General features: G+C 41.1%; 1 protein-coding gene across 1 annotated transcript; it reads left to right on the forward strand.

Annotated features, from left to right (window-relative positions):
• Positions 1-814: 814 nt before the first annotated feature.
• SLC45A2 (solute carrier family 45 member 2) lies at positions 815-18560 on the forward strand. The gene is made up of 7 exons (XM_079330230.1): positions 815-1693; positions 2763-2939; positions 6259-6584; positions 10390-10533; positions 11692-11815; positions 12644-12852; positions 16756-18560. Exons 1-7 carry the CDS (start codon positions 1255-1257, stop codon positions 16972-16974), a joined length of 1638 nt encoding a protein of 545 aa, XP_079186356.1. The 5' UTR covers positions 815-1254; the 3' UTR covers positions 16975-18560.
• The last annotated feature ends 1999 nt before the right edge of the window (positions 18561-20559 follow it).

The following is a 20559-nucleotide window of genomic DNA, read 5'->3' on the forward strand; positions in this document are numbered from 1 at the left end:
TAATTAGTTATATGGCATTAATACAGTGTTGTCTAGTCCAATTATGACATGAAGGGTTGGGTGTTTTGATAATTTTGTCTCTGTTTTGCTGAAAATTGGTTTGTTGGTTACAAAGGCTTCCACAGCTGATGGTTACTTCAGCTCATTTTACATATATTGTGGCAAAAATGTCAACATTTTTAGCATTTAAAAACCTTTTATGTTCTGCTACATAAGGCCCAGCCTGGAAGCAAGAATTATTTAGTAGGTCCTGGCAAGTTGTCTAAATCATCAACAAAATCAGTTGAGGTTTCCAGATGACAATCGGTCTAGTGTAATTTGTTGAACTTTTTACATTGTTGCTGTAGGAGTTGACAAGTTTCTTAGTCCCAGATACATCTGATCCTGATGGAGAAAAATCAGCGTTGTCAGATGTGACATCCATCATGGATAAGTTTTGAAACCAAAATTACTGATGCCAGTTTAAAACCTCATGTTGCTTCAGGATAGGCTGGATCAGCTGCCTCACTCAGGTGGCTGTCCTGAAAGGTACAGTTTGAGTAAGGTCACTACAGGTTTATTTTAAGGCCTTCCCTTGGCAAGGAAGACTGTTTTAAAAACTCACCTCTAAGTAATGCTGATATTCTTTGTTTTCAGAAACCGAGAAATAATCAGCTCTTTTAAGGGCAGTACACAGTACATACAGAAAATTACTCATCAGCTGCTGCTTGACAGATTTCTGTAAAGCTTTATGTCTGCCTCTGATGCTCAACAGCAATGGGTAGGTCCACTTACTCATCTTTACGAGGTGCACTGAAATCCTTTTCCAGATTGATATGGATTTTTCCTCCCAGGTCAGTCAGCAGGGAATGGTCTGATGCTCATGTTTGCTGAATGGAAAGATGAGAATAGGTTCCTGGTGTCACTGCCGTCTTACAGCAAGGTCTCACAACAAGAGGAACAGCTTTGTGTCAGGCTAATCCTGCTCCCAGACCATGTGATGTATGTTCCCGTTATATGTGTGCTTCATGCGTAAACAGTAATTCCTCAGTTGTGGATAGTCGGGAGCAGTGCAGACGCCCAAAAGCTCAGATCTGCTAATGTGAGCACTCAACTCCCCGCCCCCTTCCTGGCATAACTTGTGATCGCAGAGCCATGAAAGTATGTGAGTCCCTCCCCCAGCACAGACCGATCCCACCCGGCATATGATCTGGGCCCCATGTCAGCCCGAGCAGGCAGCACCAGCTCGCCACGGCACTGCTCGCAGCCGGAGCCATGACCTTGGCAGAAGAGAGCTTCCACGGGGCTCTGCCCCCCACCTCCGGAGAGGCCAAGGCCCACATGGATGGCACCAGCGAGAAGGAGGAAGCTCCGGGGCAGGCAGTGATGAGGACTGGAGCAGCAGTGCCAAGGAGGCGAGCGGTGGGCAGGCTGGTCATGCACAGCATGGCCATGTTCGGCCGGGAGTTCTGCTATGCCGTGGAGGCCGCCTTTGTCACGCCGGTGCTGCTCAGTGTAGGGCTGCCCAAGAACCTCTACAGCCTCGTGTGGCTCATCAGCCCTATCCTGGGCTTCGTGCTGCAGCCCGTGGTAGGTTCAGCCAGTGATCACTGCACCTGTAGCTGGGGCAGGAGGCGACCTTACATTCTGGGTCTGGGCATCATTATGCTGTTAGGCATGGCTTTGTACCTCAATGGGGACGTGATGATCTCAGGTGAGTGAGGGGCATGCGCTATGCTGACAGACAAAACTCATCCTAGCCTTTCAAATCAGAAAAAGGAGAGGGGTTCCCCTTTTCCTTCTTAAAACTCACTGTTAAAATTTGGTATCATGTGACTCGGGTGCACTGAAGGAGCTGGGGAGCGCTATAATCTTTGTGTACATTCAATTCTAACACTGCATGTTATGTACCCTGTGCATATGTTCTGTACTCAGTGTGTATGTGATTGCAGTCTGTTGTATGTTAGTTTGGTTGCTTGATAAGTTCCTGCAGGTAAAGATTTGCTTAGGCCATAGAAGCTTTCATGAGCTACGATCTACCTTCTTAGCTAAAATGATAGTATTGTTTTTGTGATGTAATACCCATCCAAATTGAATCCCTGTTCATCCCTGTTTTAGATGGATTCCTATTCAAAACATTTCTCTTTCATTATTGCAGCACTGGCTTTAACTCAGGGCTGTGTTGTGCTGTTGAGAAACAAAAGTCCTCAACTTCTTGGAAATCCTATTGCAAAGTCAAACAGGAGTGACATCCCTATTGTTACGTTTTGTTTTGGGATGTAGCTTCTTAAAGTCTTCACAGAAAGTTGTTGCTGACTAGGCAGATGGGGGATGTGTGTGTTTAATGGATTGATTTTTCTCTCTTCCTTAATATTACTGGTGTTGAATATATTTGATTTCATTCACCCAGAAAGAGATGTTGCAGTCAACTTTTGATTATCTAAAACAATATAAGGTGGGACAAAAAGAGTAAACTAAAAGTATTACAAAATGCATGTGTTAGGCTACCAGAGCATGCCTTGAAGGTGTAAAGGAATAGAGATGCTCTTGGTCTGGGAGCTTTAAGCATTCTGAGCATGTGCTGAGTCAAGGCAGTAAGTTACCCTAGCCCAGCTCAGTGCTACTCAGACTCAGCTCTCCTGCTTCTCTGATGAGATTCTGGTGTCACTGGACTCTCTTGCATAATCAATCATTTAGATTTTGAGGTACCAGGAAAGACTAAATGTGGTTTTGCAGAACATGGCACTGTTGCTGTCAGAATGAGGGTGTTTTTCTTTTTTTAGCTTTCATCGATGAGAGAGACAAGCAGCGGACGTGGGCAATAGTCATTACCATGCTGGGAGTAGTACTTTTTGATTTTGCAGCTGATTTTATTGATGGTCCCATCAAAGCGTATTTATTTGATGTCTGCTCTCATCAGGATAAAGAGAAGGGTCTGCATTACCACGCTCTCTTTACAGGTACACTGATCCCTTCTTTTCCTCCCTACCTCTCAAAGGAGGGGAGGGTAATTGCATGGATTTTATCCTCATTGTGTTTCTAATCTTGAATGAACTGATCATCTGATCCTGCACTTCAGTCACGAGACTTTTGTTGCTGGGTTTCACTATTCCAGAGAACAGCAACTTGTGACTGCTGCTACAAGTATTCGGAAGAAAGCTGCAGGCACAAACAATTACAGCAACACAGACATGATTTAAGAGTGGCTAGTTATTTTAAAAAGTGAAGTAGCGTTTGTTCAATTTGTTTTGGTTTTTTTTTTTCCAGTTTTTGCTGAGGCAGGAATTACTGGATGTAGCTTGTTTCATTGCTCATAAAAATAACATTTTTGACATGTCAGGTGGCATAGAACAAGAGCTGCACAAACCAGTTGATTTCCATTCTTCAGCCATGCTCCAGTATGTGCTGTATAGAAACAGGAGTTCTGTGTAAAATTCAGAAATTCACAACTCACACGAAATAGATCCCAGTGGATCACCAAGTGGATCAGTGGTTCAAGTTCCTGCAAATGAAGTTAACAGCTTCACTTGCCTTTGTATACTTTTGGGGTGTTGCTGAGTTGCAGAAGGACACAAAGATGTTGGAACAAGTCCAAAGGAGGGCCATGAAGTTGATGAGGGGGCTGTGAAGGCAGGCTGGGGAATTTGGGACTGTTGGGCCTGGTGAAGAGAAGGTTGTGTGGACACCTCAGGATCTCCAGCGCCTGAAGGTGGGCTCAGGGAAGCTGGAGAGGGACTCTTCTTTAGGGAGATCGTGTATGTTAGAAAATGCTTCCCTGTGAGGGTGGTAAGACACTGGAATAGGCGGCTCAGGGAGGTTATGGATGGCCAGCCAGTGTCCCAGGCCAGGCCGGATAAGGCCTGGAGCAGCCTGGCCCAGCGCAGGGAGCTGGTCCAGGTGTCCCTGCCAGGGCAGGGCGGGTGGGACTGGATGGACTCTGAGGTCCATTTCCTGAACATTGATTTGATGCAATCATCTGTACAATGTGAGCCTTGAGGAAATGCATGAGGAAAACACAGAGGACACCTAAGGCTGTGTACCTGTGAGTGACCCAGGAGGAACCTCCTGCCGTGTCAGAGAGTCACAGTCCCTGTGGAAGCACTGTTCAAAAAGCAGACTACATGGGAAGTCATGCAATCTTTGTTACAGCTGATTTTTGTGGCTGCTGAGCCCCCACCAGAAGCAGAGACACGTAGACTCAATAGCAGTTACAGAGTTCAAGGAGGGGGTGTGGTAGCTGCTGACAACAGGGCAGTTTTGGACACATGAAATACCTGTCTCCAGGAGCACAGATTGTAAGGGAAGCTTAAAACCACCTAGGAATGAAATCTGCATTATCCAGTAGACACTGACAGATAAAATGTTAAAGAATCACTTGTTTGGACAGAGAGAGGAGTGAGTCTCTATGTATATTCAGCACAGCTCTGTTGCAATTTTTTGTTCGGATGATTCCAGGAAGTCTCCCAATTTGAAGCTACAGATTTAGCTGATTCATTGTATTGAGCTGTGAAAAGGGATGTGGGACAGATAACATGGAATAAGACTGGGCAGAGTGCATGACTTGGTCCAGCATCCTGTGCTCTCCACAGCAAGTTCATCAATACCTTAACATTTCCTAATTGAAAGTTCTCTGGTCTGGTGTTGAAATCCTCTCTTGATTGGAGTTCTATAATTTCCCAAGGCAGTATTCTCCAGCAATTTACTAGCCTTGGTGTTAGTTTTCCCCAAACTGTAATATTAATATCCATTCCCTACAGTTTATATTTATAATTCCCTGTTTTATCCCTATTAGACATAGACAGCAATCTTCCTTTTTATTTTCCAGTTTCTGTTTTAGGTATTATTTCTTTTTCCCACTTTAATTCCTTCCTTCCTTTTATACTTAATATTTTGTACTTAAGATTTTACTTAAGTATATAATTAAGTATCATACTTTATTATATACTTAAGACTTTACTCACCAGTTTGCCTTCAGTTTGGGATTCGAATATGAAACTTGATAGCTTTGTAGTTATAAAACCCATGGCCACTTACTCAAGTGGAAGAAAGAGCGCACATACACAGCAACTCAATATTCAGGCTGCACTCCAGTATGATGATGTTTCTTTTTCAAAATTGCATGCAAAGACATCCTCAAATGTCAAACATTCTCTCTGAAAACATACACTAAAAATGCGTAGTGTAGATTTTCTTTAAAAAAATATTAATAGCATAGTTGTTTTTTGTGAGAACAAGCAAGGATACAGTCCCCTGTGAAAAGCCATAGGACACAATGAAGGAGGGCCATGATCAGACCCAGGTCAAAGAAGATACAGAAAGCCCAGAATGAAGTCAAAATCCCATGTTTTGTTGGGGTAGCAAGTGTAGGTGCTTTCAGTTTTTGTTAGATACGGAGCTTTGTTGTACACTGTTGTAAGTTCTCCTAAGCAGAAGAGTAGAAATGCTTCCAAGTTCTTGGAAAGTGCCTATTCTGTGGAACTCCCAACCATCCATCCCAGAGCTGCCTGGTTAACAAAGTGTCAGGACTCCCTACCAGAGCTCTGTGCTGGATGTAACAGAGAGCATGTTCCTGTTCCTGTGTGCTGTTGTAACAGAGAAGAAATTGTAAAAAAAGCCAAACTGACTGAAAACTGTGTTTATTAGCTTCAAGGCACAAAGTAGCATTCTCTTTTCACTCTTTAGTCTGCCTCTTCTGAGAAAATTACCAAATGGGATTCTGTTCTTTTTTATTTTCTTTTCCAAGTGGTGTGGTACTTAAGTATAAAACAATGCCTTTGGATTTATTTCCTTTTTTAAAAAAAATCATATGGAGGCAATATTTCTGTTTAGACTAAGCTAAATAAAATACATTTTACAAATTCTAAACTATAGATAGTCTCAATATAATTTTAATTTCTTTATTTTCTGTGAAAATAAAAAACACATAAATTTTTGTAGGATTTTATTTAGTTTTACTTGTATTACCATTTCAAAGAAAATAGAGCTTCAAAGAGTAAAAAAAAAAGAGATGGAGCCTATGTTGCTGTCTGTTCAGGCAATTTCTGGAGTGCTCTGCCTGACAGATCTGAAATTTTTCAAGAGATGTTTTAGTAACTGCTCATGTATGTGATTAACTCAGTATTCCTATTTCCTGTGATAAATATCTGAAGAGTGATTATTCCATCATTTCTAGAGGGTATCTCATATTCAGGACATTATGTACTCTTTGTTTATTTTATCAATGCCAATAGACTTTTTTTTTTCATTGTTGTTTTGTTGGTTTTTTTTCTACCACTGTAGGTTTGGGAGGAGCCCTGGGTTACCTTACAGGTGCTATGGACTGGGGTCAGACTATACTAGGATATACCTTGGCATCAGAATTCCAGGTGATTTTCTTCTTCGCAGCCTTGGTTTTCATAATCTGCCTTACCGTACATCTGTGCAGCATTCCTGAAGTCCCACTCAGATATGAAAACGAAGAGGCAAAGTTCTTGTTGGAAGCGACTGAACCCCATAAATACAGCTCCATAGAGGAGGAAATTAAGAATGGTTACTTAAAATCAGCCTGTGCCGAAATGAAATCTGCAGCCAAGCCAGGGAAATGCGCGGTTGCGTCACGCACAGAGGTGAGTGCAGGGATGATTTCATAGGATGTATTTTGCATCCTTGGAGACCCCTTAATTAGCTAATGCTGATTGTTTAGTGGAGTCCTTTCACACACACAGAAAAGAGCCCTCCACCAGGCTACAGAGACAGAAGTCCTGCTTGCTTTTTTTTTTCTTTTTTTTTTTTTTTTTCCCTTTTTTTTCTTCAGAAAGTATTGCCAGCAAGAGGGATAAAACAAGCTAGTTCTGATGCTTTGATCCATTGGCAGGGATGAGGGAGAATCTGGCTCAGTTTTCTGGTCAATGTCAGTCTCTTCATATCCTCCTCATGTGAATTTTGTAAATAGGATCTACTTTGTCCTTTAGCTGTAATAGAATTCACATAAAATTGTGGACAAAGACTGCAGACCATTAATCTCTGATGTAGGTCTCCAGTTCTCACTGAAGTTCACTAGATTTTGCACATAGTACATGTGAAATGTATGTAGTAAACATTTGGGTTTTCTGCCACTCAACATTTCATTGAGCACTGATGTTTTAAAATTGCTGCTTGTGCCACAGTGCTACCTTGCTACCAGAATTTGAGTTTTATTCTGAGTGAGATTGTAACTGTGCCTTTGTCAAAATTAGGAGGTGCAAGAGACCAGTGAGTACTTTTAAATTCTCACTGTTATTTTTTTTCTGATGCATTTTTATGAGAGATTTCTTCAAACTAAGGCACCTTGGAAGAGGTGAATCTACCAGAAAATTATGTGGGGTGCCCACTTCTAGAATGGTCTTGGTAAGAGGTGATCGTTCCTTCTGTTTGGTTGATGACTTTTAGTGCTAGAAATCCTCATGGCTGTCTCATGGTACCCTACATAAGCAAAGTATAACACAATAGGGATGACACAATTGCTTCTCATTTTAATTCCACCTTTGATTTCTTGGAATTATGCATATCCATCTAGGAGACAAAGGTTTCATAAATCGGGTAAAATGTACTAAGCGTGTGAAAATGATTGTAAGTAAGAAAGCAATACTCTTGTTTAATCTTCAATTAAAGGGATTTATTATCTTTTACTGTTTGCAATTTGTTTCGTAATAGCACTTGGTATTTCTAACCTGAAGAAAAATATTATTACACCAGATGCAAGACATATGAAATGAGCATTGCCTAGTGAGAATGCCAGGCAAACACAGAGTGGGGCAGACAGCAGGGCAACAGCTGTGGGGAGAATCTGACACAGATGCTGTCTGAGCATCCCCACTGCCAGCTTGAGCAGCCAGCATCCTTCACCAGCCCTGCTCTATCTGAGCATCCTCCAAATTGCCAGAGATGCTGAGCGCCATCAATTGCTTGGGCCATGTAGGCTCCAAAAAAACAAGAAGGCAAATGAAGATGAGAGATCAATGCAGTGAAAAAGGGGGTGGCTGACTGTGGTTTGGGGTAGCTTCTGCCTTGGAGAGAAATAATTCCATGGAGTCAGTAACATGAGTAACATGGAGCTCCGTGTCTGAGACCGGAGGGGGCTGTGGTGGCCAGTGCGGGCGAGCCTGTGCCATTGCCCTCCTCTCTGGCTTGGCTGGGCAGCCTGCTGCAGCCCCCTAGTGCTTTGATCAGTCTTGTGTTTCTTTGATGTGCATTTCTTTCTGTGTATGCGTTCTAGACACTCACTGCTTTAGTGATCTGTCTCCTGTGGCACATGTTTGCTGAGTTCATTCATTACTATAATCACTTCCTTGAAGAGATGGTTTGGCTTCCTGTTTTTCTCTCTCTCTCTTTTTTTTTTTTTTTTTTTATTGTGGGCATCATGGCTATATTTCTTCTAAATTAAGAGCCTATGCTCCCACATGCTAATAGCTAACATGATTATTTATGAGATTTGACCTGTTACAGTATGAGCAGACACCCAAAGCAATTGGCCTTGCAGTCTTTTGAATGGTGCCAAATTATTCAGGTTCCACTACCATAAAACCCTGGTCATATTGCTTCCTCTGTATTCTTATCATCTTATGCCCTGAGTTGTGTGATTTTGTAGAGATTATTTGGTATTGTGAGCTTTTGAAGGATGAAGTGCTTAAGCAGAGCCAAATTTCAGCACATTATTTAAATTAGGATGCAGTTTGTGTGCTGGTATGTTTTGAATGTGTTCATTAAACATTTTTGTTTTCCATTTCCACTCTCTGGAATATTTAAATAGAAAGAAAACATTTCTATCTAGCTGTCAAATTATTGTTTGTAATCACTGCAGTGTCTTTTGTAATTCCGTGACCTTATCTTAAAACTTTGCTATTTTAAAAAGCAGTGTGGAAGAATTACAAACTAAATTAAGCCAAGTCAAACAACAGTAATTATCCTTGAAATAACACTAATGAGTCAATCTGGAATTTGTTTGTTTTCTTTTTATAATTGTAGAAGGATATAATGCTTACCCTGTTTAAAAAAAGACAGTGATGCCAAGGGAAATTCCAAGGGATTTGGACAATATAAAGTCCAAGGTAGAAGTCAGCAACTTGAATTTTGGCATTCCTATGAGGATTAAAAACCTCACACTGAAGCAAACTATTTTCCAAGTTTATATGTGGTGATTATTCATAGAGTTGCTTGCAGCATAGCTGAGTTCAAAGGAAAGTAGAATTGTGAAAAGAAAGTACAACACTGAAGGAAGAAAGGAAAAAATGACATGCTACAGAAGATTGAAGACAAGATCCAGTCCAGGAATTTCCAGTAATTAGCATAACTTTTATTCTACATTTCATAACATAAATCTTCCCTAACCATCTCTCCAAACATTATGAGAGAAAATTGAAAGTTTTCATCATGCACAGTTAAAATAGTGTGTTCTTTTTTCTTTAAAAACAGTGACCCATGCAGGAGCTTTAATACAGGATGAATTTTGTGAAAATACCTGATGTCAAGCCCGCCTACAGTAGTTAAAAAAAAAAAAAGAAAAGTAATACAAATTATCTGGTAAATGTAACTGGAAAAGAAACTGAGAGTTTTGGGGCACAGGGCTGAGACAAGGAGGGAGATAACATGGGGCATTAAGGCTGGAGAGAAAATGTGATTTTCCTCATCAGTGAGATTTGTTACCCAGCACCAGTTAGGTTTTGATTGTGAGATGAGTTATTTCTCCCATGATATGAGATGTTCAGATGCTGGAGCTCACATTCTCTGTGTGCTGCCATGGTGAGCCACAGCTTCTCCCTGCTTCAAGGACAGTGCATAGTGGAATCTCATGATATGCCTGAAGAGGTAGAAGTTTCCCTAGAAAAATAAGTTTCCCAGGGAATTTAGCACATAGGATGGGTAGGGAATAGGGTCTCAGAAATACTCAGAAATCCACAATTTTAATTTTCAGGAAGTATTTTGAGCATTGCTTTTTTCTGAGATAGCTTTAAATTTTCAGTGTAAAGGTGATGGTCTCTATAAAGAAATAACTTTTGTTTCTGGTTTCTTGTAAAGGTGATGGTCTCTATAAAGAAATAACTTTTGTTTCTGGTTTCTTCTGTTGTTGGTTCATTGTTTTTTTTTTTTAAACTCTCTGAGTCTGCTGTAGCAGAAAATTTCCCTGTGATTCTACATGTAAATAATTGTCCTACTGATTATAACAGCAAGAAGTGTTACATTCCTGCTGGTATACTCCATCTCTTCTATAATTTCTGAGAATTTTATAAGTTGAAGGAAACTCAGGACCCAAGCAACCCTTCCTAGCAAAAAAAGAAAATACTTTGAAAGCTTAGCAATGAAAAGATACCACTTAGGCCTTCTTAATTTACTGTCAGCTATTTCATTAGCCTTCAGGACAATAATACTGTATTATTCTTAAATATTTACTTTTAGGAAAAAAGGCAGATGACCCTTAAATCCCTCTTGAAGACGCTTTCAAGCATGCCATCCCACTATCGCTATCTGTGTGTGAGCCACCTCTTTGGATGGATGGCTTTCCTGTCCAACATGCTCTTCTTCACGGATTTCATGGGACAGGTAAAGCATAAAATCCTCTCACTACTCCTTCCTTGTAGTATATCCTCCTCCATGAAAAATAAATGGAGTGGCATTACTATCCTGAGGAAATGACACTGGTGTCAGAGCCATTTATATCTGGATGGTTTAACAATAGTTTTTTTAACCAGCTGGTTAAGGTCAGGCCCTTGTTCCAAGCCTGTCGAAAACCTTCAATATTTGTAAGGTTATTTGTGTCTAACTGTTCCAGGTGAAGCTGGGAGCTGCTCCTAGATGGGCAGGTTTTCCAGCTGAGGCAGTGCTTGGAAGCAGCTGGCCCTGTCCTGGCGTGTGTGCAGCATTCACACCAAGTCCCCACCTGCACTGCAGCCCACCTGGCCTCAGGCTGTGCAGCACTTTGTACACAGAGAGCCACTTGGCAGCAGAAGGTTTTATCTTCTTGCATTTGTCTGTCCTGAGTCCCTTTTCTCAGAAACTGTTCACCTCCACAATACCCAGTGGTGCTTTTTCCATGCCATTCCAAGGACTGTGTGCCCTTGATGGTGATTCTTGCCTATATGGACGTGTCTACCTCCTTTCTTCCAGAGTACTATTATGCTCCTGGCACAAATCTCTCACTGCCACTCCCTGCTCTTCTGTGGTTTCCACACAGTATTCCCATTTCCTTGCCTTTTTTGTCTCTGTACGCAAGGCAAGAGGGAGGGGGTTTTTCCCTGCAGTATAGATGAAACTGGAAGAAAAAGGTTTTGCTTGTCTAGAAAAGTAACTTAATAAGACAATAACTGTGTGGAAAAGTGAGTGTGTTGAGGTAAACCTGAAAGAGAAAATAGAAGAAAAAAAAGAAAGTAGATAAATTAGGTATAGAAACGCTAAGGCAAGGAGGCAGAAGTGGAGAAAGTTAGTTGGAATTTGGACCCCCAAAGGATAAAAGAGCAAATGTGTCAATGCAAAGTAGACAGTCCAGGAAAAGGCAGAGGGTAATAAATGAGGCAAAGCCTGGATGTGATAGCCCAGGATTTGTGAGTGTGAAACCTGGAGAATTACAAATGAGTAGTTAGGACAGTGCTCAACAGATTTCTTGGGTGCTCCCTAGCAGGGATGGGCGCTGTGCCCTTGAGGAGGAGGCATTCCCTACATGCAGCCATCCCTGCCTCCTGTGACTGTCGTGGTCTCTTTCAGGTGGTGTACCACGGGAATCCTTATGCACCTCACAACTCCACGCTTTACCTCACCTACAAAACAGGGGTAGAGATGGGATGCTGGGGACTGTGCATCAATGCAATTGCTTCATCAGTCTATTCTTGTAAGTACCCACGAATGAGCTCCAACCCTGTGCTTGCCGTTTGGCATTGTTTAAAAGCTGTGAAGGGATGCCAAATTACCTGGATTTTGGTCCACTTTAAAGCATTAAGAAATGTTACATTCTCTGCATTTTTAGAATCTTCTATCTTAGCACAAACAGTTCCTGACAGCATGATTAGAGTCACTTTATGAGTAGATTGTTCTGCACGTGAACTGACCCTGAGCACTGAAATCATTCTGAAATTAAATGCCACACCAAATTCTTAGGCACTCTTTCATCTACCAGTGCTGCTGCTTTAGGCTCTCAAAGGTGGCCACTCCCCATTTGCATTCCCCATGCAAAATGTCTTGCCAGAAGCTTGAATCTTGCTCTCCAAGATTATGTGTAAACATGCTAGCACAGCACCCCAGGTAGATTTCACCAGAACTCCTCCCAAGGATTAAAAAACTACTCATGATCCAAAAACTCAAACAGGTAACATTTTGGGGGTTGATCTAAGCATCTAAAAGAGGCTTGAGGGAAATGTTTTCACCTTTGGAGCTTTTCTGCAAGCATTTCTTTGTGGCCTTTCTGTGGATGAACATTCATCTGGCACAAGTATCTCTAGGTGCAGTGCAATCTGCAGGTTGAGCACTGGGTGGTATGAGCAAGAATTCCTTGGCAAGTTTATACCTACAATAATTTGAGGCAATTTCCAAAATCATCACCTGAACAACATACAACCTTCATTGCATTTTACAAAATATAACCCCTTAAAAGGAACTCCTTGATAAATGTGACCTGTTTTTTATTTTTAATCTTATCAGCATTTTCACTTTCTTTTCACAGACTTGCAGAAAGTCCTTCTGCCATACATAGGATTAAAGGGACTTTATTTCATTGGATACCTACTTTTTGGACTGGGTACTGGATTAATTGGCTTGTTTCCCAATGTCTATTCCACTCTGGCTCTTTGTTCACTCTTTGGAGTCATGTCCAGCACACTGTACACAGTGCCATTCCACCTCATTGCAACGTACCACAAGGAAGAAGAAGAGGTGAGTGCAATGTCTCAAGAAGCATTAAGTTTATGTCTGCCTGTGTCTGCTAACCTGTTTTGGGGGTTAACTGGACAGAAAAGAAGAAGCTTTTAATTTAAATTTTGAACTATTAGTAATGACACATATGAAAGGGAAGTTTCTGACAGAGAGAGTTAACATCCCAGCTCCAAACTCTCCAAACAGTCCTTCAGTGAAACAGATAATTATTTATCATCATATCTGAAACAAAGCCAATCACAGTATGTGTTCAGGCAGCAAGCAGGTAACAGGGCTCCACTTGTGTTGTCTTCAAGTCCTACCTTCCTTATATCATTTCTTCCAGCCACGTTAGCAGAGTGCTTGAGTGCCTGAGTGCCTGAGGTTAATAACAAGCATGTAAGGGCTGTAAAAAATTTTAGTTAACTGCAAAGTGTTACAAAAGCTAGTAAAATAAATGACATTCAAATAGAAACAGCTTGATATAATTCAGTATTAAATCATATACCACATTCTCATTATGTTTCTAAATGCCTGTGGTTGGGTTTTTGTCCTCCACAGCCTCAAATCCTGTTTCCAAGAAAACTCTGGAAAAACTTGCACACCTTGCATTGGGTTACTGGGCACAGCAGGATCTTCATGTATTGTAAAGTGTTGAGTTCTTTAATGGAAAAGTTCTCTCAAGTCTCTTAAGTCAGTCAAAGAGCTGGAAACAAGAAAGATTAAAGAGAGTTGGAAAAAATTAGAAAGTTCTCAATATATCTTGGGACATCTGAAGAAATTAAAAAGGCAATGTTGAGCCATTGGAAAATAAAACATAGTTGAAACTAGCACAGGGCTAGATCAAGAGCAAGACAACATTGACCCCCTTTTCTGTACAGCTGTCACCAGCACCCTCTGAATGATGAACACAGCAAAACTTTAATTATTCTACTGAATGCTAGGAGGATGTCTCAAAGGGATTAAATATCTCATATCTATGATTCCTAATTTTTCAGCTCATTTCTTTGCTCCTTCCAACAGAGAATGGTCACGATTTTTTATAAACAAACAAACAAACAAACAAACAAACAAACAAACAAAAAAAAAAAGACTGGGAATGAGCCTAGGTTTGTGTGAGATCTCAATTCTAAACTCAGATCAGCCTGCTCAGAGAGGAGGAGTAAATGCAAAATTTTTATCCATTCCAAGACAGAAGTGAAATAAAATATGCTAAAGTGTGAGTGAACTTTACACTTCATAGGCCAATATATAAATATGTTAATTGTAATACAACCAGTTTTTTCTTCTTTGGTGTATGGTACTTGCTATGACAGACATTAAACGATATATAATTTTATGTTAGATTTTATGAGTATAATCTGTGTTAGATTTTATATGATATATAATTCTATGTTTAAATTTTAATTAACATTATTAATGGGTTGAGGTTTAGCTCAAGTCTTCTACAATGTACAAGATAGGAAAAAAAAAATAAAGAGTTAGCCTCAAGCACAAGGGTGCATTCATTTACAGATTCATGTATCTGTGGTCCGAACTACTGCCACATAGGAACACTGGGAACAGCCCAGCAAAATAAATATAATTAATTTTAAAAGTGCTTAAAATTGGAACTTTATCATTTCAGAACAAGGAGCAGATATTTTCCCCCACTATGCACTCTACCAAAATCATGTGCTGTGTTTTATAATGCTGCCAGTTCAGCTCCTGCTCTGTGCTGCTGTTCTCTAGGATCCAAATTCAATTTTTTTTTCTACTGGATTAGGAAGAGACTGTTAGTCTCCAGTACTTGTGAGCTTTGTGTAGCTCAAAGGCAATATAATAGGGTTTGCAAAAAGAAAAAAACATCTTAATGGCTAAGAGAATTTGGATACCAGAATACCATGGTGCTGCTGGCTTACAGTGTGGGAACTTCTTTTGTTGGAATACAACTTCCTCCATTTAACAGCCTATGCAGGAAGAAAATAAATATGTAAATTACCACATAATTTCCCAATAAAACAGAATAATTTCTTTCTGGAGGAAGGGACCCCCAGAGATCACATAGATCAAGGACAGCAATCTGGAGCAGTCTGCCCCAGATCTGGTTTGAATAATTCCAAGAATTGAGAGTCCACAGCTTCTCTAGTTAACCTGTTCCAGTGATCCACCAGCCTCACAGCATGCTAGTACACAAGACACTTGTATATAATAAATTAAAGCTTTTGCTCTGCTATGTGTATCATAGCAGATACACTGATTAAAAATGATCATTAAAAGAGGTCCTCAGCAGTGTAGAAGAATCCTAGCTTGGATGCTTGTTTTCAGGTTCCTTGCATCCCCAACAATAAAAGGATTACATTTGTACTTTAGAACCAATTTCCTTTATGCTCTTTGAGCTGTAACTTCAGTTATAACTGCCTGTATGTCAGCACAGCTGTAAAGCCTTTGGACATGGCTCCTCACAACATCCTTCCCTCTAAAGTGAAAAAATGCATTTGATCAGTGGAGTATTAGATAGATAAGAAAGTGGTATTTCACAAGAAATGATCACACCAAGAGGGTCGTGGTCAATGACTCAGAATCCAAATGAGAATCAGTGACAAGTGGTGCCCTCAAGGGTTTGTATGGGCACCAGTGTGATTTAATATCTTCTTAAACGACATAGATGAAAAGATTGAGTGCACCCTCAGCAAATTTGCAGATGCAATGAAGCTGAGGTGGTTTGACACACCTGAAGGACAGGATGCCATGGGGGGGACTTGAACAAGCAGTGGACCCAGGGGAATATGAGGTTTAACAAGGCCAAGTTCTGGTGCTGCACCTGGGTCAGATCAACCCCTTGATATCAGCACAGGCTGGCCATGAACAGCCCCAGCCCAGCCCTGCCCAGAAGGGCTTGGGGGTGCTGTGGGTGAGAGGCTGGACATGCCCCAGCCATGGCACTGACAGCCCAGAGAGCCAAACGTGTCCTGGGCTGCATCCAGAGCCCCGTGGGCAGCAGGGCAGGGAGGGGATTCTGCCCCTCTGCTCTGCTCTGCTGAGACCACCTGGAGCACTGCACCAGAGCTGGGGTCCCTGCACAGGAGGGACAGGGACCTGCTGGATTAAGTTTAGAAGAGAGACACAAAAATGGTCATTGGGCTGGAACAGCTCTGCTCTGAGGAATGGCTGAGAGAATTGAGATTGTTCAGCCTGGAGAAGAAAAGGCTTCAGATTGACACAAGTGTGGCTTTCCAGTATCTGAAGGGAGCTTGCAAGAAAGATGGAGAGTGATTTTTCACAAGGGCACATAGTGACAGGATGAGAGGGAACAGCTTCAAACTTACAGAGAGTAAATTTAGATTAAGTATCAGGAAAAAAATTTACTGTGCAGGTGGTGAGACACTGGATCAGGTTGTCCAGAGAAGTTTTGGATATCCCATCCCTGGAAGTGTTTAAGGCCGAGTTGGATGTACCTTTGAGCACCCTGGTCTAATGGAAAGTGTCCCTGCTCACAACAAGGGCAGTGGAACAAGATGATTTTTAAGGTGCAACCATTCTGTCATTCTATGATGATTCTTTGATAATATGATAATATGACCATGAGTCAGAGCTAAATTATCCATGACAGAATGACCTGTACTGTTAAATGTCAGTTTGACAGAGCTCAAATTAACCCGAACTTGAAAAAAATGTATAATTTTTCAGGTCAATTTTCAATTACTTCTTTAAGAGAAGGGATAGAGGAAAAAACTGCAGGTGGGAAAAACCGTACAATTTGTTGGAAGCTTGGAAAACTCACTGTTACTTGTGAAATCTTTGGTAACCTCTGTAGCCTCTGTGGTGCAAGAATGGGAGCAGCAAGCTATTGACCTGCTGCCCTGGGGGGCGTAGCAATGTCTTGGCCAAGAGCTGCTGCTGCTGACACCGCCCCGTTCCTGGGGTTTGTTCTGTTCTCTGCAGAGCCTGAAGCTGCAGGAGGGGGAGCAAGCAGGGGAGCGAGGGAAGGGCATCGACTGTGCTGCTCTGACCTGCATGGTGCAGCTGGCGCAGATCATCCTGGGCGTGGGCCTGGGGCTGCTGGTCAGTGCTGCTGGCAGCGCCGTCACCGTCATCTCGGCCTCCACCGTGGCGCTCGTCGGCTGCTGCTTCGTGGCGTTCTGCGTTCGCTACGTGGACTAGGACTGCAAGAAGAGGAGCAGCTGGAAGAAATCTCCCCAGGGGAGCGTTTTCTTTCTGTTTTCTTCACCAGTAGCACTGGTGCTGTTGCTGTGCTGACGCTGCTGGCACGTCACCCTCTCTTACCTCCTTGGATCAGTTGCAATTCCAGAGCTTTATGAAACGGAGACCTGATAGAATCGGCTGCCTCAGACACACATCCCCACACACCCCCACAGTGTGTGCACATGCTGTGACATGTGATGGTGTATGTGGCCACATATTCTGATGCTCTACACCAGGAGTCATGAAACTCCTCATTACCAATTTGTGGAAGTTAATGGATGAAGACTGTGATAAATTGAAGTAATATAAAAGGACGGAGTTAGGAAGAAAGGTTTTATTTATCTTGTTTTTCAAGTGTCTTAAGTTGGGAGCTGTTCCCTCCAATAGTCAAAAGCTGAAGGAGACTCAAACAGATGTCAGGGGCCATGCAGGGTGCAGTTCTATTATGATTAGTGGTACTACTAAATGGGATCAGTTATTACCAGCTACTGTCAAAAGCAGATTTGAGTGTGAAAAATGACTGAAATATAAAAAAGCTTGAAGCCTATTGTTTAAAAACACTACTGTAAAGTAATTATTTTCTACTGGATTGGGCTGCTTCTGTATAAATGAAGTGAAAGTACTGGCTGAGCTTGTCAGGAAAGCCTGCCTATGCCTGCTTTGCAAATCCATGTGTAGGTACCTAAAAATCTGTCTACGGGAAACAGCTGCCATTTCTCCCTTCTTTAAAAAATGGCCTCTCTGTTCTGATGCTGGAATTGAAAAAATAAACTTAGCCAACCTAAGAATTTGACAGTTGGTTGACCACATAAATATTGGCATTGGATATGACAGCATGTACCTTAAAGTAGCATCTCTTTTCTCTGTTTTTCTTCATGCTTTGACTGAAATGGCATTTGCTCTCTCCAGAATATTGTAAATAAATTCAGTTCTGCAAAGCACTATCAGGAATTATTGTACAGTAAATACATACACCCAGTTATTTGTATTTAATTGCATATGAAGCTCCATTCTCATTTTTATTATACTGCCAGAGTTTTGAAAACCTATTTGTCAAAGCAATATACTGTATTTATGCTGTGCTTCCTCTGTCCTGAAAACTGTCATATCCATCTACTATGTTATATGTTAAGCCACACAAAGCCATCTGCTAATGTAATATTGTTAATGAACATTGAGACACTATGGGCAAGTATGGTGTTTATGGTTGTTCTTGTACTTAATGCTGCACATGTGTAATCAACACTGTTCAGAGAAATGCAGTGTTGAGCTTATCAGTCCTTAGAAGCTCTGCAAGACACAAACTGACAACACCAAAAATAAACAGTTACATTTGAGCATCAAGTGCCTCTGCAGGGATGCATCAGCTTCATCCTTTTTCTGTGTTTTCAAGAGTAGATTGAGTCACATATTCTCAGGAAAACCAATTTGCCTTTAGGTAAATTCTTATTAATTTTAACAAGCCTGTGGGAGCCTCAGATACCTTTTCTTGATGATGATTGTGTCTCCCCTCCCAAAAGGGGCTCAGTGCATGGCAAACCTCACTACAGCATCTGCATCCTGCCTTTTGAAAAGAACATGTTTTATGGTTTCTTTTGGTTTGTGGCTCTTCATTTCACACCCATGAAAGAGAAAACTGGGAGAACAGAGCCTCTGGACTGTGTTTGAAACTGTTTGCAGGCACTGAGTCGGCTGGAGCATGAGAGTCTCAACCAGAACAAACAAGAGGAAGCCAGAAAATGAAGGATTGTTGTCTTACCAATTAGTTTTATGTCATCATTAGCTCACTTCCATTAACTCCTTATCTCCTGGGAGGACTAATTTTCAAGGGAAGAGCAAGGCATCTGTGGAGCCATAAAAAACAGATAAAGGAGAAGGTGATCTGGATTTGTACCACATAAACCTGTGCACCAGAAGCTGGGGTCATAAAGCTCTGATTCCACTTTGAAGCTGCAAAAGAAATTTTGCAATGTTTACCTATGTCTTTGTCAACATTTTCTTTGAGGTCTAACACTATTAGAACATTAACATTTAAATGGTCAATGTTATCCCTGCTCTGTTACACAAAGAGGGTGCTGGCATTGATTCAGGCCCACAAAGGGACCACAGATCTGTGGCAATCTGAGAAGGGTTCTGAACCTGCAGAGAAGAGCCCATCATGGATATCAGTGCTTTTATTTGCAGATTTATTGAGATAAAATTGTTTCAGGAACTCATATTATCATTTCTCATGATCTTTCCCTTTAATACTCACTGTGTGCTACAGAAGACAGAAACATTAAAGTCATCTGTTCTCTGGAAATCTCTATAAAAACATCCCATATTGTTCACAGGACTTCAAAACAGTATCTTTATGAGTCTTTCTTAGAAATAGCAAACTGACAAAAAAAGTATATACAATTTGGCAAAAAAGTGTCTAAACAAACAAACAAAAAAGTGGTGGTGCTCATTCTGAAATTGAAAATACATCTCAAGTGTTACTGAAAGCAATATAAAATGTTACTAACTCATAAAAGGGGATAAATAAGTATTTCTTTTAGCTATAGAAATGTTACTAATGTATGTTACTAATATATTACTATTATGTGAAAGGGGATAAAATATTTATTTCAGCAAAAGAAATGCTAAAATTTTTAAAATGTTGAAGGCATTGAAAGATAGTACTGTAATGCTCTTCTGTGCTTTTACATTAGTTCTGGACTTGAGCCATCAATATAATTTACTGTATTTAACATCAACTTTATAGCAATGATGTGAGTAAAAAGTTACAAGTACCCTGTGCCGGATCTTTCTCATCTGGTTTTATTTCCATATACAAAAAATCAAATAAATAAAGATCCTCTCTGTATCATGTTTGTGCAAGTTATACACTTACACAACTCACACAGAACCACAGAAAGGGTCAGTTGGAAGGGCCCACACTGGGTCATCTGGTCCAGCCTCCCTGCCCCAGCAGGGTCATCACAGAGCTCACAGCACAGGGTTGTGTCCAGAGGGTTCTTGGATGTCTCCTGTGAAGGACACTCCACACCATCTCAGTCACCTCTTATGGAGGCAGAACAAGCACAGCTCCCTCAGCCTTTCCTCATAAGAGAGATGCTCCTGTGCCTTAATCATCCTTGTGCCCATGCTCTGAACCCTCTCAAAGGTGAGATGTCCTGTGACAACCAACCCTCCTCCCTCCCACTCTCACCAAAATAGTCATGGTTGAATAAAACGAGGCAGGAGACAAATCTGCCACGTTGTCTTCATGGCACTTCCCTTTTTCTTCCTCTTACAAACAACTGCCACTTATTCCGCTTTAACAAGCAGGCATGTGACACAAGCAAACCCTTAAAGGAACTTCTGTTTCTCTTGTTATAGGACTTGAAGTCTTAGTAATGTCACAAGTATTCTGATTTTCCCGTGTTCATTCTGTGTTTCATAGTATTCTCATAAAGTTTCTTTTACTTGCTTGAAAACAAGCAACTCAGGTGGCTTGGGGCAGATAAACCTTTTTTTTCCAGAAATGCTATACAAATCAGGATGAATCATAGATTTCTC

Source organism: Erithacus rubecula (assembly GCF_903797595.1).
Source record: "Erithacus rubecula genome assembly, chromosome: Z".
Classification (NCBI taxonomy): Eukaryota; Metazoa; Chordata; class Aves; order Passeriformes; family Muscicapidae; genus Erithacus; species Erithacus rubecula.